The sequence below is a fragment of the Triturus cristatus genome, chromosome 2_2 (genome assembly GCF_964204655.1).
Source record: "Triturus cristatus chromosome 2_2, aTriCri1.1, whole genome shotgun sequence".
Classification (NCBI taxonomy): Eukaryota; Metazoa; Chordata; class Amphibia; order Caudata; family Salamandridae; genus Triturus; species Triturus cristatus.
The window spans coordinates 96,639,046-96,658,133 of NC_140582.1; the positions used below are offsets into that span (position 1 = coordinate 96,639,046).

A 19,088-nucleotide genomic window follows, 5' to 3' on the forward strand; every position below is an offset into this window, starting at 1 on the left:
TCCCCAAATATTTGCCATCTGCCACAGAGCCAGATGGGCTGTGTGAGAAGGGGAAGCTCTGCACGACTTCTGCCTGTGACCAGGACTAAGGGTAAAGGCCTGTTAGTCTCCCAGTTGATTGAGGAAACATCACTCTGGGCACCAAGGTCACTTGCCTGCTTGTCAAGACCAGTGCAACCTATGAGGAAGAGAAGAGCGTTGGAGGGCGTGAGGTCCAGTGGGGAGCCCTGTATGAGGATTCCCTGAGTAAGGTGAGAGGCTGGGCACGATTTGGGCCATTGCACATGTGAAATATCCTCTCTGCGACCCTCGTATGCCAGGAGATGGGCATTGTTCTCAACCGCATCGAAAGCACTGTGCAGGAAGCACCAAGCACAGGATCTGTGACTGCTGAGATCAGCAACCCAGTATGATAGGAGGGGCCGCTGCCACAGGGAGGGCGATCACCTAAGGAGACTTTGCACCCTGATAGTGAGTACCACAGCATCCCTGTACAAAAGGAGAGGCTGCCGGTACCACTTTGGCATAGATTTCGGGACGTCATTCCAGATCAAAGCAGAACTGCTGTGTCCAGTGGGTCGAACTTGCACACCGTGATCTGCTCTTGACAAAGACGCCAGGGTTCGCTGAGATGCCGCAGAGGGCGTTAAGCCCTTGTGGGAGCTCCGGTTGGGAGCGGAGTATCACACAAGCACGCACCCCCCCCCCCCCCGCACTAGAGGGACGGGCAACTTACCATTTTTGTTCGCCAAGCAGGAGCAGCGCTCATCACTGGAATAACCTGACCAACAGCGCTGCTCGACGGAAAGCTGCACGAATTGGCTGTGCAGGATCCGGATTTGGGAGCACCTGAGCAGAGGTCACTCGCTCCACCACTGAACTCTGCTTGAGTGGGTAAGACTCAAACCAGGCTTTTGGGGCCCCAGGGATCTTGCTGCCAGCGATGCTGTGGCACCATAGGCCCTTCTGATTAAGTTTCTAAAAGGTTAGAAGGAAAAGCTCCTAAGTACGGCCTAATAGTTTGCGAATTGGAAAAAAACCCTGGACAAGTTACACAATGGATGGCGGGACAGAGATTTGCCTGACAACTGCAAGAGCCCTCGACCTCAAGGAGGATGGTCTTATTCCTTTACAAGTGTACAATTAGTAATAAAAGGATACTTATTACTCTTAAAAGTGGCTGGACATTGAATTACTGGTTGTTGTTTGCTTTTTGGAGTTATGATTCGTGTTCACTGACCTTTTTCTACATTAACAATCCCCCTCCTAGCCCCAGAGCCTGGACTGCTTGACCACAGCAGCAAGTGCAGAAGGGGTACTTGGCCCAACTGACTGGATCCATAGTAGGTAAGGCGACAGGACATGAGTAAAAGGTCTCATCCTCCATGGTTGGGCACAGTAGCCCTTGCGAGCGTGGCCCGTGGCTCTTTTACAGGTTCCGACAGCTGCAGGCTTGAAATTTAATGCCATGGTGAATAGAATTTGGTCATTACTCGAGTTGCAACACTAATCCGCAGAGCCCAGTGCAGAACAAGTACTCAAAAAATATCCACACAAGGTGCTTCACCTTACTCCAATTACTGAGAGCCTGTCATGACAGAACTGCAATATGCATTCATTGGCATTAATACATTTGTGAATCACATGCCGATCTATTGGGTTATCCTCGACTGTTCCAATGTGGCAGTAGACCAACTTGAACAGAGATGCAAACCAGCTTCCCATCAGACTGCTATTAGAGAAGAAGGCAGGTAGTGCAAAAGAAAGCAGCCCCATTGAGACAAACTTTGCCAGGATGATAGTCAAGTCCAGTACACAGTCAAGGGTCATAAGAGTCAAAGCACTACACTCACGAGCAGAGGCCAGAGCAACTCCAAGTGAACCCGATCGGAAACAAGAGAATCAGTGCTGGTATTCAGATGATCAGAGAAGGACCATGAAGGGAGGCACATCCAAGCGATAGCTCCAAGAGCCCTCATTAGATGTGCTCCCTCACAGTCTCCACACAAAGCAAACCAGGTCCCATCCCTGCTCCATGGCATCCACAGATAAGCAGGCATTTGAGTAGGATCTACCACTGATTCAGGTGTGAGAAAGGTAAAGAAATCTGGGACGTTTGCTATATTTTAGCCTGGGTTGAAACACTATACACTGAAAGGCTGTCTACTATGTAAACTCACTAGCCCTCATATTTCCTGTTGGCAGATTCTCTTCACACAGCAGGAGGTTCTCTCATTTTCGGCTCACCTCAGTACTAGGCTGAATGGAGATTAAAAATCCGTAAATGAGAAGAGAACTGAGAAAGCCCAGTCCTTGCCTTGGCCTTGTCTTTACAGAAGACAACTTCCTTGTACAGCTAGATTTGTTATAGCTTGGAAAAACTTTCTTAAGATATGGCCAGAGTAAGAGAACTTGCTTTAATCTCATGTTCCAACTTGCACTGTGTCCAGAAGGGGAGTGTTGATTAAAAACAAGACGGGCGAATTTGTCAAAGGCACTGTGCCCTCATGGGGAGTGCAATTTCGGACAGTTCAAGGAATTTGCAACAAGGGTTCTTCATTTAAAGGCCTTGACTAACATGTATGAGGGGACTGTAAATACCAACCCAGCAGAAATAAATTAAGGTAGTAGGGAAAAAAACTGTGGGAACCTGGTGTGGGCGCAACATGTGGATTTGACAGATTTTTCCGAAGACTGGTACAGATCAATGCAAGTTTGAGCATTAGAACTGTTAGTTGGATAAGGCAGGAACCCATGACCCAAGGATAAAACTGTATAGACACTTTAGATCTGGATTCAAAAACTGAAGGCTGCTGTAGCAACAAGGAAGCAACAAATAATCCAGAAATTGAACCCGAGGATCAAAGTACCTCCAACCTCAGCCAGCATAGGGGAAAGAAAATTGAAGTTGTTCAATGTAGAACATGCGTGTTCAATACCAACCTAAATCTCTCAGAGAGGGCACAATAAGTACATCAGAGAAACGGGCACTCTACTGCTAAACAATAGAGGGAAAATCAACTTTATAGGAAAGTATCTCTTTGCTTTTCACAGGTGCTTTCAACTCTGCAGAATTAAAGGGACTGGAGAATGAAAGCAATGCTAGTGTAAGTGGATGAGAGGTGGTCTTAGTAATAGGAAAAGGTCACACATTCTCAAGCTTAACATTTGCGTTTGTGTTGACAGATAGTCCTCGTCAATTCACCAAGCGTCAATCAACATTCCATACATACAAGGAAAAACAATGAATGAGTCACTTAGAGCACATAAGTAGCTGACATTTTTTGAAAAAAGCAAGTTCTGTAAAGCAACACATTAACCGATCTCCATTCAGATTGAGATTTTTTTTAGCGAAGGTTTAAGTAGAACAACATTTTCAAGTCAAGCTCACTTTTAAATCTAGAAGTGGATATATATACATGCACTATAAAATGATGTGCATCTGTGCAAAGTGCCATAAAGTACCACTTAAGTAGGACTACACAGCAAAAAGCTGATGCATACGAGGCAATATTCTGTTCTACAATTAAATATTCTTTATAAGGCAATCTCTGTGAACATCTGTAAGGAAATGCCTCTTATTGAGTGATCACCCCCAAAGGTTTGGACTGGTGCTGCTGATTTTTCAACTGAGTGCACCAAGGACCTCCCCTGCCCGCCCCCCTCCCCCTCTGCATCCCCTTTCCCCCCTGTTGCAGCACTGGTTGTGCCACCGTGTTTGGGACAAGGTACAAAATGGCTCCCAGCCTGGCACTGTAGCAGGAGAGAGCAGTTATAAACTGCTAGTTTGCCTTTGCCATTTAAATCAATGGGAAGTCCTCCACGTACCTTAATATATGCAAGTCTCCCTTAAGGAAAGCCCATGGACCCAGTGGCAGGGAGCCGTGTATTAAGTAGGACATTTACTTTTTAAATGTCCTAGCAGCAAAACTTTCAATATGTTAATTTTGCAGCGGGAAAGTTAGTAGTACCATTTGCAAACAGAGTTACCAGTGTACCATTCAGCCCGGCTAACCTCTGAATGTAACTACTGAAATGGGTACTTCAAGGTATTAAATTAATCATGGCATTAAACCTGACTTGATGCCAAAGTCGAATTTGTCACTTTTATAGAAAAGCAACTTTCCAGAAAATTGCCACCCTGTAGCCCAGTTTGTCACACAGGCGCTGGCCACCAGACAGCTTCCTGGGGATTGGTGTGAACGCCTCCCAGGCTTAGAAAAAAGGACAGCCTGCTACAGAGAGAGGATTTTTCTCCCTCCAACAGGAAGCCACTCAGGGTGTGGTCTCAAAAGGTGAAGACTCTTTTGGTGGGGAAATGGAGATCACACTCCTGAAGGGTTGCCTATGTTTGGTTAGACAATCTGGTGGGGGGAGGGAAGAGACAGAGAGGGGAGTACAGTGCTAAAACCGGTTTTCTCCATGGACTTGTAGCCCACAGGTAGCCATGCCTCTAGAGTGGGCTACAAAGCTAATATCTAAAGAAAGATTCAGACATCTTGGGAGTGGGCAGCATAGTGCACTGTGGGATTGTTGGATGCCACACATAGCCTGAAGATGTCACATGGCGGGCGGGAGGGATTATGGTAGCCCATTGGCAAGTGAAAGCATAGCACCCCCCCCCCCAAGGCATTTTCTGGGGATAAATATGGCGCCCCACGAACCTCAGATCATGTCGGAACTGGAGAAAGAATTGAAGGACTCCCTGCTGACCCTGGATCTGACAAGAGAGTCTGCACCATGTGCTGGACTGCAGCTGCCGCACCTTGGGCTAGAGAAGACAGAACAGTGCCTGTGGCTCCAAGCTCGAGGAAAAGGCGCTCCTGAGCCCAAGACCCCAAAATGTATTCCAAGGGGAAGTCAGCTGACCCCCTAGACCGAGCACTAGGGGCAAAGCTGAAGTAGCCCAACTCAGCAAGTCAGTAGCCACTTCTAGAGAATTGCTGTTGTCCGCTGCTAGGCATTTCATGAAACCATTCCTCGACGGCCAAAAGTTGCACCCAAGTCTGCCAGATCCAAGAGTGTCATCTGAGTCCAGATTGCTAGCTCAAGAGGGGCACTAGCCTCCACCATAGGACACCACTGGATCCCACTGTGGATATCGCAGTAGTAGCTGGGCTTCTACTGGCTCAATGAGGACTTGCAGGGGCCCCAAACTGTTGACTGTGGAGTAACAGCAAGGACGCCTCCGTCAACTGAACTGCACCCAGAGCATCTTTGAACATCCTCCACCTCCTGCATCGCCAGATACAGGACCACTCCATTAAGATCTATGGCAGTTGTAGTGTAAAGTTTAGAACTGGACTAGAGAATGCTTTGGTGACCAGGTAACTGTTCAAATACTCCTTAGTGGTCCCACTGACCTTCTCACTATCGGATTTGGTCACCCTAGTCAGGCCAGAGTAGTCAAACAACGCTTTTAATCTTTTCAAAAGTTTAAAGATTTTCGAAATACCAATGCTTTTTTACAGTTGTGACTAAAAGAACTGAGATTTACATTATCTTTAAAAATCTATACCTCTGGAACCCTCTAGTGAATTTTGCTCATCTTGGTCTCTAAAAATTCATAAACATATAATCTATTTTTATAAACTGATTTTGGAATTCTTTCCTGTTGTGTGACTATTACTTTGTTGTGTGGTGCCTCTAAACGTTTTACACTAGTTTTTGTTTAAACCTTGCTTCTCAAAGCCACTGCTAGCCAAGGCTGAGGTAAAGGTTTTTCCAAATGAGCATGAATGGACCAAAGAGAGTTTTGCGAGTATATTACATAGTAAGGTCTCACAACCATGCCACATAATGCACCCAAGTTCACAGAACATCTTTGTGTAAAAATAAAAAAATATTAAACAAACAAGTCTTACCTTTGGAGGAATTGCCAATGATACCATTTGGAGTGGAAAAAATGTCCCGGTTTTCATTTTGGCTTTTCTTACCGACCGGAAGTTTCGGAGTAGGAGGATACAAGAAGTTTTCTTCATTCATCCGATTAGAATTTTCTTTGTTTCCTGATCGTGGAGTCACCCTGCGCTTCACTGGAGTTTGAGGTGTAGATTTTATACTGTTCGAACCAGACTTATATTTTGAAGGCTGTGTGTGGTAATGGAAGTTAATTTGAGAACACAAAATTTCACAGATATAGCCAGTAGCTTATATGTTTAGTCCAAAGTGGGAAAGTCTACCTAAAAACTACTACTTGAGAAGAAGGGAAGGATGCCTTGTTTTCCTTCTTTCAACAACATAGTTCAATTAAAACATTCATAAAACACGACTTGCAAAACCTGTATTCTCAAAAGACTATATCATTCTGTTTCCAGAACACACCTATCCTACAGCAAGGTTTGTCCAGAGCAACTTCATTTTTTTCCCAGAGAGCCATCAGTTGATTGGTGATAATGCCTCACAAAGATGGCACTCAGGTCAGGAACAGAATATCAGACTGCATTAACGTTCCCAAAAACAGCTGCAGAGAGAAAATGCTAAGCAGTGAACACTGGTGACGAAAATTATCTGCACCCTTCTTACCCCTTGGAAAGTGGAATACAGACCATAATGTTGAACGATGTTATGTGAATGAATTCAGAGTGGGAACACTCCAACCGATTGCTAACTTCTACCTAAAGGCTTTACAAAGAATGTATGATGGAATTCCGCATGTGTTTTTCATGCATGCCTTAGGAACTTTGTCATTTGAACATATGCGTCTTTCGCGCGTATTTGTTCTTCACGCAAGTCGTTTTAACGACTGGCCTTAAAAAGGGGGGGCGCTGTATATTTGACTAGTTTAATTTTCTATTCCAACTTCAGTCTGCGCAACAGTAGGGAAGGTGTTGGACTCTAATTACAACACCACGCCACCATTGCACCCCCCAAAAGCAAGTTGTTGAATGACTTGCGTGTAGAACGAATGTGTGTTAAAGATGCATTTGTTCTGTTGCTGGCGCTGTGAAGGCACAGCGTGACTCCAGCTTCGTCCTAAAGAACGTTTACCATTTAAAAAGACCCTGAATACATGTATAATTCGCACAGGTCTGGACTGGTAATTCACTTTATGAAATTTAACTTCTCTCGTCTAACACTGCCAGTGCAATATGGGTTTACTTATGGTTCAAAACAATCTCAAACCTTTAAACACTATATATAACATCCTTGAGAGGTACGACATCAAAATTAATTTCAATGCAGACTACAACTAAATCCAACCAAAGCGTTGTTGAATGACAGTTAAAGCTTTTAATTATTACCCTTGTTCACTCAATAGTCTTTACCACAAGACTAGCCAAATGAAAAACTTATTTCTTATATTTTACTCCAATGTTGCTCCATCTAGGGTAAACATTACGCTTTGGCTCACTCCATCAGGCATACCACATACTTTCATTCTATTAGCCAGATCTTATGTTTTCACACAAGACTCCTATCTGAGGATAAATGATTACGAAGCCTAACACAAATCTAGATGAAGATAGCTTTACTTTCAAGATTGGCCCATTAAGGTCACAGGCAGTATCTTTGTGAGAGCTAGATTATCGATGTATTGATTAGCAAAACGCTCATCTTTTAGGTAAAAGTATTTGGATCTCACAACAAAGCTAAATGCTACACAGTTCAATTGCCATGCAGTTACATGGTTGTTCTATAACAAGCTACTTACCTACGGTAACCCTCTTTCTGGTGGATACCCCACACATAACCATAGGTTCCTCACCTTTAGAATAACACCACGTGCCATACTGGGTCTGAGATTTTCCAGTATAGCCCTTGCAAGCCATTAAGTGATACCATGTGGTGCCACGTCAACTCCGATCCACTCGAAGTGACAAAGGAGTCACATGCAAGCGCCACCATACAGCGCTGATGCCAGTTTTTCTGGACATTGTTCATGCCTTAGGATGCAGAGCCCAAAAACTGTTTGCTCCAGTGTGCAGATCTCAAACTTCCCACAGAATGGGGAGAGAATGGTGAGGAATTTGCAGTTAGAGTATCCAGCAGAAAGAATGTGACCAAAGGTAACTAACTTGTTCTTCTGAGAATACCTCAAACTACATATTCTTCACCTTTAGAATAGATACTAAAGCAGTATCTCTCGGTGGCGGGCCTGAGGAATGACTGACCAAAACGTCCTGCAGGACCGAAGAGACAAAATGCCCTTGCCGTCAGAGGTGCATGTAAAGGAAGTAGTGCTTTCTGAACGTGTGCACCGATGCCCACACTAAAACCTGTGGAACAGCCACTCTACAGGCTATCATTGTGGTAGCAGCCTTGGCCCCCGAGCAAAGCGTTCTCAACCATTCTAGAGGCTGCTTATTGGCCATCACGCAACAGGTCTTAATGCAGAGGACTATCCATCCAGAAAAGTCAGTATCTGCACCGCTTTGCCTTTCTTTGCCCTGAAGAACCCCACAGAGAGCTGATCGTCCAAACAATATTCTTTGGTATGTTCGATGTAAAAGCTCAGCACTCTCTTGGGATCCAAATTGAGCCTCGGCCCCCTCCTTCGAGGGGTGAGGTGGGGCAAAGAACGTTGTAAGAGTGATGGATTGCCCGACGTGAAAGGGAGTCACTACATTTGGGAGAAAGGCTGCTCTAGTCCTTAGCTTGTCAGGAAAGGTGTTGCTAGATGGCTGGACCATGCAACAGGCTGAGGTCATCTCGATGAGAAAGACAATCTTCGGGATCAAGAGATGTAGGGAACAGCTGTGTATAAGCTCAAAAAAGGGTACAGAAAAGGTAACCAAATGAAGGTCCGACAAAAGGTTTATGAGAAAACATCTGAACTAAAACTTTGAGTAAAATCATGACAACCGGCGATTTAAACAAGGATGGTTGGTCCTGTAAACACCAAAAGGCATAAAGGGCTGACAAATTACCTTTAACTCTGCCCATGGCAAGTTCTTTCTGGGTCAAAGACAGAACAGGAACACATCTGACTTCTTAGCTTGCAACAGGTCTGTGTTACCGATGCCATATCAAGCCACAAATATTGGGGGTAAAGAGATTTTGTAGAAGGATGCCTGACCGCCAGATGACGTCCACCACTCTGGGAGGGACATCGAATGTTAACTTACGCCCCTCAATCTTCATGCCTGGAGGTGTAGATTGCGCTGGCCCAGATGCAAGACCTTGCCCTGCTGCTGTAACAGATCTTCGAAAAGGAGTTGTCTTATCAAAGGAAAAGATGCCCAGAATTACCAGGTACCATATGCTCCTGGCACAGTGCGGAGCCAATCAACAACTTGGGCCCGGTAATTTCTGATCATCTAAAGAACACTGGCAGGAGAGGCAGTATCCGGAAATCACACAGGAGTCTGCCCTAGCGTTTAAAACCCCAAGCTGTGTATGATCAGGAAATTGCCCAGATGATCCAACGAGGTATAGAGGCACAGGGCCTCTTGACACAGAGCCCAGGACTGCCAACCCACTAATGCAGTTCCACATGGTTCTAGTGCTGTCTGATTACCTGAACTAGCCCCTCTCTCCCCCGGATGGATAACAGAAAGACAAATTGTCAAGCGAATGGGAAGGGGGGTGGAATAATCCATTCCAGACATCTCTTTGCAACAGTCTCAACAAGGATTGAACCTTGTAGTTTTAGGAGGGGACCAATTACATTACACACAGGAAAGACATGTTGGAGAAAAAAAGCTAGTCATCTGATGAGAAAACGTTAGGAGCTAGCTTTGGATCCATTTCAGAAGGCACAAAAAGATGGCAACAAATAAATAGTGGAGTCTGTGAGATGTCGATAAACGCACGATTCAAACTGGTGCAGTATAATTACATACACTTGATATACCTCTCCCCGGGTGGCTACATCCAGCTAGGGACCCAGGAGGTGCGCGATCCAAGAACAAGACTGTCGACTTCTTGCATGTGGTATGAAGTTAACCAGTTATACAAGATATTGAAGAGGTGCTGACTCCGCTCAATGGGGGCAACGGGCTGGGCCACCCCGCATGCGATTAAGGCCAGTCTGATGAGCCTGCTCCCTGGTAGGAACAAGAGGAAAACTTAGTAGGAAGTTTGGAATGCTTGGCCTTATACTAGCTAAAAGATGTATTGCCATTAAAAATGGCTGAGCCTCAGGCCCAATCTAGTGCAGGACTGGCGAAGGGATATACTGGAGTGGGGTGGAGTGGTGTAAGTGCACGAGGAGGGTACGATGGGATGAAAAGTTGGCAGACAATCTGATCACTTTGGAAGCCATGATACAGATTCAACTGACCCTCCCGATGCCAGACCCCGTGAAGGACCCACTGGTCAAAAGAGTCAATTGGTGGAAAATAGAAAGAGGTGAGCCCATACTGGGGTGAGAGACCAGGTGGCAACTTGGGGTGAGGAAACGTTTGAGTGTCTTTATGAGGATGATATGAAGGTCAAAGGGTGGTAGAACGTGGGATACGGCGAAAATATGTACAGACAGGTGCCAGGGAGAGGGGGGGGGGGGTGGGGGGTTGGGGTTAGGTTACATTTAAGGACATTGACAATCAGATAGCAGTTTGACTGCACTAGGTGGAATTAACAATGTATATATTTGTGTGTTATTCTGCACAGCAATGGCAATTTTGAAACAGCATTATGGTAAAGAGCGCTCCAGTAAGCAGTATATGATGTTCTGCTCGAAAGAAATGTCAAAAATACACATTTAAAAAAAGAAGGCATGAAAAGAAAGGAAAGAACGTCACAGCAGTTAGGTGGCACCTATATGTAGCTCCAGGCACTTCCAGGTTGGAAAAGAGTTGACAGACACACACTACCGCCTGCTGGAACGCAGAGGCTATGTTGAAAAAGCTTCAGGGTTCAGTTTGTCACGTAGGGGTATTCTAAAGGTGAGTAATCTGCAGTTAGCAGGATCCATCAGAATTACGATTCTTTAAGACGCTACCAGTATTCTAGCTCAGCTACTGGAGATATCTCATTACTGAAATCTCAATATACTGTGGGCGTAGCCATTGATTAAGCACAGGTGCACATTAATATAAGTTACCCCCACAGACCAACAGTGTAACTCTGTTTTTTACTCTTTGTGTCCACTCAGACAACAAACTCAAGTCGATGTGGCACTCGGAGCCCCCTTTTACCGGATGTTGCAGTTCTAGCAGCATTGCAGCTGTGGTTTGCGTACTCCACTTGGAGGCAGTGCCTTTACTGCTTCTGTGGCCACGGTGATGACCCTGCATTGCAACAGGGGGCGCTGAATAAAGTCCGCGTGGTAGGACTCCACACCAGAACTAGTCTTAGGCAGTGGTGCTCTCTCAGCCAGGTGCATACGGGTGATGTGGTTCAGCAATTCCAGTATTGGGTCCTCCTCAACCAGGATGCAACCCCTTCAGCAGTGGTGGTCTCAGGCCCAATTAGCATCTTCTGCTTCAACAGGACTCATTTTCCAGACATCAGCAGCACCAGTTTTTCATGGCGGATTAACGTGAAACAGTGCTATTTGGGTTCACTAGTCTAGGTGCTATTCACATGGGAACTGCTCAGAGCGAGGATCGCTCCACATGTCACTCTGTTGTAGCTCGCTTTCTCGGTGCTCCTCATACCGAAAACGCACTAGACTTCTCCTCCTTGACAGTCTCTCCTGATGCAGGGCAAGGCACACACTACCCTCTTTCAGCAGGCCAGTTTCATAGCGCATTAGTCAGTCTCTCAGCCCTTCCAGCGGAAAGTGCATACTTAACTTTGCGTTATACCACAGTGCCTTACTACTAAATACATATGTATATATACACATACACACACACACACACACACACACACAGAAACAAATATACATACACACAACACATCCAAGCACTCCACAGGCATGCAGGTTGTCAGAGCAAGATCCTATGCCTCAGAAAACAGTGGAGTTTTACGTGAAAGGTCAGTAGATGATACTCTCTCAAACACAGAAAATGGTCTGTTCACAAGAAAGATTTAAAAAGCATGATACGCTGGCACTACCGCATGAGTCTCACCCCAGGCAAGGGCAGTAGTAACCTGCCCACAAGAAAGACATGCTTGGAGCACCCCACAAGGTCAAGCCCTCACATTACCAAGGTTAGACTTAGCCTTTGCGCACACACTAGATCAGCATGATGTCAGGGTCACGCCAAAAGTCCGCATACCAGTTTTACAAGCAGTCAGGCTTCTCCCGTCTATTATGCAGGGGACATTCCCATCCAAATATCTCATGCCATAAGTTAAAAAAATTGGTAGTGGTCTTGCTGGGTGGGTTTAATTGTGCTCACCCTGGAGGACATCAGATAAGGATGAATACCTTTGTTGAATCACCACCTGAACAAACAAAAGTCAGACCCTTTAACTTTTCTATGGGAACGAACTTGAGCAAACTGGTTGAGATCAATGGCCGGCAATGGATGTAATTCTCCATGCTTTTTACAGCGTATGAAAGGACTGTAACCAAACTTGCAACTATAAAGAACTGGCTCATCATCTAAAAGGAGAAACTGTACCATTAGAAGATTCAACGAGAAGAGCAGGAGGCCAAGCAGCTGTGGCCAAGGGACTACAGAACATTGCAGGTTTTAATATTAATTTTTTTTAAACAAAAGGGGGAACCCAAAAGCCTTTTGGGGACAAGAGTCTACTTAACACGCCTGGAGGGAAAGCTCCCTTCCAACTTGTGTGGCTAGCAATATTGGTCCAAAATTCAGTGTAATGGTACCATTGAGGTAGCAGGACATGGCTACCGTTTCAAGGACAAGTAGGCTTAATTCCCTGTGAGCAAGCGTTGCCTACATACATTCGGACATCTTTAAGATATGTTCAGGGGAATCGTTCAGGATCTTTCAACTGAAGATTTTTTTTTTTTAAGTAGCCACTTTTTAAGAGTACCTAGCAGGACAGGTAATGGCAGGTTGGTGAAGCAGGTGGTGGAGAGCCTAGTCCAGGCACCCAAACTGAGAGATCAGCAGCATGAAGAACCTGCTATCCCCGAGCATGACTAGGGATACAAAGTTGCAATACAATTTCAACTTGTATATATTGTCCCAAAAATAAACATACATATAAAAATAAATAGGGAATAGGGCAGAAGAGTGATGAGGGAGTGCTTCAGTCTCATCAGAATACACCACTGCATGTTTCATGATGGAAGGGGACTCGGAAGGAGGAGTGCACTCTTGACGATCCTGGAGTTAGCGCATTGGACAGCAATTTCCACGACCATAGACTGTAGAATTTGATCTGGATTTTCTTCTTTTTTTTAAACCAGTAGATGGTCTACAAATTCTACAGCATTGATTTTGGCACTCCTATTTGCATTAATTTGGATTATTAAACTTTGCTTACCACAGCTTTTTTTTTTATGTTGTATCTTGAAAAAAGAACGGACATCCATAGAAAAAGTGACGGCGAGAAAATAACATTTCCGATTATGCAACAAATCCCGTGAATTTAACCTTATTTCTCTTTTTTTCCCCCTAAAAGTTTAAATAGCATGCTATACTCAATGAAGAGATTAATCAGCTTACTGCTTACAATGCATCTTAAGATCGTTTGATTCAGGTCTTCTTACAGTAATTATAATAAATGACATAATAGATAATACAGCATTTTCAGCGTTGAGACAACACATTTTGTCAGTTGACAAGTTGCAATTTAGACAAAATATGGCACTTCTGTTGTAAATGGATACCATAAGATTAAATTTTATGACCTTGAACCCAAGTAAATTGGTAGCCTACTACTTGGGTAGACACTGCCATTGTGTAAAAACATTTGGAAATTTGGGATAATTCATAAGTTTTACATCGACATTTATGCACATTTTATTTCGAATAGTCCAACCACTGTATAGTGTGTAAAGCTTACCTCATTAATGATAATTGGTGTAAGAGGCATGAGACCAGAAAATGGGTAGTCTTCATAAAAGTCACAGTCTGCAAAGTCCATGGATCCAAAAACATAAGGACTTTCACTTCCATCAATATCAAAGTGGAGATTCTTTTTGGACTAGTAAAAAATGTATAGTAGAGAAAAAAGCACATTTAGTTGAATACGAAAAAAAGACAGAAAAGGTTTCTAGCCATAACCGTTTCAAACGGTCCTTATTCAAAACCTTATGGTAATTAAATGCACATATTGGCAAATCAGACAGGACCGTCTCAGTCGGTGCCTTTTACATTGTATTGCAATATGGAGGCCATGTCCAATAACAAAAGGAAGTTCACCACATTCCTTCAGTACGGATTACCAGGTAGCTAATTAAATATTGTTTGTTTTACAGTGGCACAACTTGTGATAATTAAAAAAAAACAACTTACTCTAACTTGAACAGTATACATGAGGGCCTATACTGGTGATGACCCACAAGGCAACTAGTGTCTAGGGATACTTGGTTGCCTCTTCACTGACATTCAGCCCGCTACAATCAGCATTAATATTGCCAGCAAAAAAAAAACTAAAAAAAAAACAAACAAAAAAAACCAACTATTTCCTCACCTTCAGACAAAGAGTATTAAAAATAAATGTTGGTACCAATGCAATGTGCAGGTCTCCAACTTGGGACCTTTTTAGATGATCAAAAAACCACTCCACCGAACGGGGAGGTGGCAGGGCAGTGGGGAATCCGATCAAACTATCAACCAGACAGAGTGATACTGTAAATAAGCAACTTGTTCTTCTGATGGATACTTCTAACTGCAGATTCCTTTCCTGTAGAAGAGAAGAGAATGTCCTCTAAGACAGAGGGCGCAAAATTACCTTCCTGAAGGACCTGGGTGTCTAGGGAGTAGTGCTTTGTGAATATGTGCACCAACCCCCATATCCCAGCCTGGCAGAAGTTAAGAACTGGTAGTGCCAGCAGCCTTATCCTTGGTGTAATGGGCTCTCAGACCTTCGAAGGCTGCATCTTGGCCACTGCAGATCTTAATGCCAGAGGACTATCCACCTTGACAAGGTCCTCTTCTACAACTCCTTACCTTTCTTCACCCCAGAAAACCCAACAAAAAGCTGACCATTCACCAGTTGGTCCCTGGCAAAAATCAATGTTAAAAGTTAAAGCGCTTTGAGGGTCCAATTGACGGAATCGCTATTCCTCTTTTGAGGAGTCATGAGGGCAAATAACACACACTGATGAATTTCCCAGTCTGGAAAGGCGTAACAACTTTAGGCAATAAAGCCGTCCGAGCCCTAGGCACCAGTTTGTCCAGCAAAAAGATGATGTTGGGCAGTTACACCAACATTGCCTGAAGTTAACTCATGCAGCGAGCTAAAGTGATCACAATGAAAAAGATAGCCTTTGGAGTCAGAAGACGCAACAAACAGCTGTGCATCAGCACTAAAGGTGTACACGTGAGAAATGTCAAGACCAAGTAATGTTTCCACTGTGGCATCACAAATGGTTTGGGAGGGAACATATTGCAAACCATGATGAAATTGCATCATAACAGGTGATCTAAACAAGGAACGTTGGTTCGGTAAACACAAAAAGGCCAACAAATACCCTTCAATATTGCCCACTGCATGGCCTTGCTGGGCAAAGACAAAACAAACAATAAAACATAGTCCCACCTAGCTTGCAAAGGGTCGGTCTTGGGGATCTACAAAGGCCACAAATATGTCCCAGTGTCAGGCGCAAGTGGACTTTGTGTAAAGTTCCTAGCAGCAAGAAAGAGAGCCACAACTTAGGGTATCAGATTAAATGCAGTTAACTGCTGCCACTTAATTTCCACACATGGAATTGTAGATTGCACAAGTTTCAGTGAAAAACCTTGCTTTTCTGCTGCAACTGATAATTCACATGAAGTGGAAGCCTGATCAGTGGGCAGCAGCTCATGCCTAGATGTTTCTGAAACTGGTCCTAGGATGCTTGTTTCCAGTCCAGGGAGGACCTGGCCTGGCAGTTCGGGCTGGACTGTTCCCATTGGGCACAGGGTCAAGACTGATTTGCATATGGCCAGGTGACTAAACTGGGGTGGCATGGTGAGCAAACAAACGATGGATTTAGGCCCAGATCTCTGTACTGGGGTGAATGTATGACATTGTTGTGCATTCTGTCCATCAATAATTCTTTTTGCTTTAGATGTTTCTGGTATCACACTCTTCAGAATATGCGGCCAGGGATAGAAAAGATACAGGAGTCCCACATTCCGATCCAGGATAGGTCTCCCAGCGAGTCTCTCTGCAGAAAGTCCAGTGCACAAAACCGTGGAGACTGCATTTTCGACATTGACAAAAATATCTAGCCAGGGTTCTTCCCACTGCACGAAGATGCCCTGCGCTACCTTGGAAAGCAGACACCAGTCATGATCCGCCATATGCAGATGGCTCAGCTTGTGCACCCTAGTATTAAAGGATGCCGCCAGGTGGTTCACAACCAGGAAAATGCTCAGACGCTCCAGACTACTCTAAAAAAGAACAAGCATTGAAAATGCAATAGGTCTCGCCTTTGATTAAGTTAAAGCCATTTGCTTTGCTAATGGTATTGTATAGCAAAGCAAATGGCTTTAACTTAATGAAAGGCGAGACCTATTGCATTTTTAATGCTTGTTTTTCTCTTTTCGGTCTGGTTAGCTAACTGCTTCCACGCCTTATGTTCATGTTTGCACAGCTTGCCCTACACTGTGTGCCTATTTGCTTCTTCTGACAAGGTTGTCCATGCTAAAATGTTTTGGAGAGGGTTGTGTGCCGGCATGCAACTATTTGGGAGGAATTAAAATGTTGTGTTAGGATTTTTGATTTGCAAACTTGTTGCTTGCATCTTTCTGTTTTCCTTTTTTAATTTCGAGCTTTTGACTGCACCATCTGGCTCTATCCATAGAGTCTGCCCGGATAGGTCTAGAGATCCCCATCATCCAAGTTAGCTTGTGACACTTAGTTCTAGCCTGGGCCCTGGGTACTGTTCAAATGAACCCCTCCCCGTCGCCCACCTGTCCAGCATCCATCTTGGGACCCAGAAGCACAGCCAACAAGAAAATGGATGCTTCCTGTCGAACCAGTTGGGGATGTTGGTTGACTGGTGTTGCATGCACGTGGGTATCCACTGCACACTAGGATGCTGAGCTGGCAGTGTGCAGTCAACAGGCTCAGATATGACACATGCACTTACCTGCAGCCTTTCCAGTCCAGGGATAAGGTTGGAGAGGGTTCACATCAGTATTCACACAACGGCCTGCTATTTACCCAGTGCAAGGCATGAAACTGGGCCTCCCGTTCACTGGTTTAATACGAAAAACAGCCACTGATTTGGGTGATGGGGGCCCACAACCCCCTAGGCCCCAGATCCACTGCACCTGCTGCACTATTGATAGGCTATAAATACAAGGCATTAGCTATCAATGATAGCTAATGCCCTATATTTATAAACCTAAGAGACCGTGGTCTACACAATACACTCCGAGGTCAATGCATGCTCACCCATGATCGGCAGTGTGCTCTTGGGCATGCAACTCTCCCTCTGGTTGAAGTGAGGTTCACCACCCACTTTCCAAAACAGTGACAGAGAAACGAAGAAATGGCCTAGGGGTGAGGAAATTGGAAACAGTCCTGAGAGGTAAATCCGGAGCCTGCGCGCCTGTATCACCGGCAACACGGCACCTGCGAGGCAGGGATACCTGAAGCAAGAGACATCGAGGGGGCTCCGGGAGAGGGTCTGGAGCGCAGCAGCGAGGCCAAAGCGGAGCTTCACGTGAAATCTGCATTGAGGCACAAAGAGAGCATCAGGGGAGAGCGGCAGCAAACGGGGTCTTGAGGGGAGATATGATGTAACAGACACACACACACACATTTAAATACATTGAACGATATGCTAAATGACGCTCATGTCACCTACCTAGGGCTGCTGGCCAAGAAGGACGGCAGCCGCCACGGCTTCCTCAGCAAGCGGAGCTCGGACAACATCATATGGCACTGCAAGTGGTTCTCGCTGCTGCAGAACATGCTCTTCTACTACGAGACTGAACCGAGGGCCCGGCCCTCCGGGCTTAACCTGCTGGAGGGCAGCGTCTGCGAGCACGGGGGCCCGGGCAAGGGCCCCCAGTGCGGAAAAGAGTCGCTGGAGAAGCAGGTAACGAGGGTGGAGGAGGCGGGTTACTTATGTGCGCAGGTGGGGGTTCTGGGCCCGTGCAATGGGCGCACTGAGGGCCAGAACGCATGCTACCGGGGTCTTAGCGCTAAAGACCGCATAATGATGGGTATAGTGAGGCACGTCCGTCTATATGCGGCGTCCACGGGGGCATAACATAAGCGTCCACTAAGAGCCATCTCTTGGATTAGTGGTGCTTAAGGAGGAGCCACAAGCTGAGGGGTATACCGAGGAACCACAGGCTGAAGGGTATATTGAGGAACCACAGGCTGAGGGGTATGCTGAACAATCACAGGATGAGGGGTATAGTGAGGAGCCACAGGCCGAGGGGTATAGCCAGGTTCAACTGGCTTTGTGGTGTACTGAGGAGCCTCAGGCTTTGGGGCATACTCAGGGGCCACAGGCTGAAGGGCATACTAAGGAGTCACAGGCGGAGGGATATACTGAGGAGCCACAGGCTGAGGTGCATGCTGATAAGTAATGGGCTGGTAGAGCCTACCGAGGAGTCACGGGCTGAGGGCGCGAAGTGAGGTGCCCATCATAGGATGAACTTCGTGAAAGCCGTAACATGGGTGGCATCCTTGGGCCAACAAAACAAACATACAGAGGCGCCCCTGCGTCAAGGGGCGGGTGGAGTCATGCTGAGAGGCAGCGGCTCTGCTGATGGCACAGTGGCACCGGGTGTCAGACTCTAGGGAGTATGCTGTGGGGACCAACTTCGGGGGCTCTTTCAGCGATCGCAAATAAGGCACATTGAGGGGCCTCATCCAGGAAGGGGGATACCAAAGGCCGCAGTGCCGGGGGTCTGTTAAGGGCCTCAGGAGAGGTATACGGAGGCCCGCAGTCTGAGGGAGGTGGCTGGTGTCCTGAGGGGCAGAGGCCGTGTTCAGGAGCACACTGGATGGTGTGGGGGTACACCGAGGTGCCTCTGTGGCTTCCTGGGGTCAGGCTGAGGGCTGCGGCATCTTGAGGAGCCGCAGGCAGGGAGCCATGGTGCCGCAGCCCAGGGTTCGGCACGAGACTGCAGCCTGGGAGCGCAAGCATGGGCTGTGGTGGA

The 19,088-nt window shown here is 45.8% G+C and overlaps 1 protein-coding gene across 1 annotated transcript in view; it reads right to left on the reverse strand.

Annotated features, from left to right (window-relative positions):
* MELK (maternal embryonic leucine zipper kinase) overlaps positions 1 to 19,088 on the reverse strand; it is a 196,000-nt gene that overhangs the window by 54,439 nt on the left and 122,473 nt on the right. The window contains exons 13-14 of the mRNA XM_085641101.1: positions 13,819 to 13,959; positions 5,865 to 6,090 (exon numbers count right to left, since the gene is read on the reverse strand). Coding sequence (XP_085497227.1) covers positions 5,865 to 6,090; positions 13,819 to 13,959 — 367 coding nt within the window. The remainder of the gene's footprint in view (positions 1 to 5,864; positions 6,091 to 13,818; positions 13,960 to 19,088) is intronic.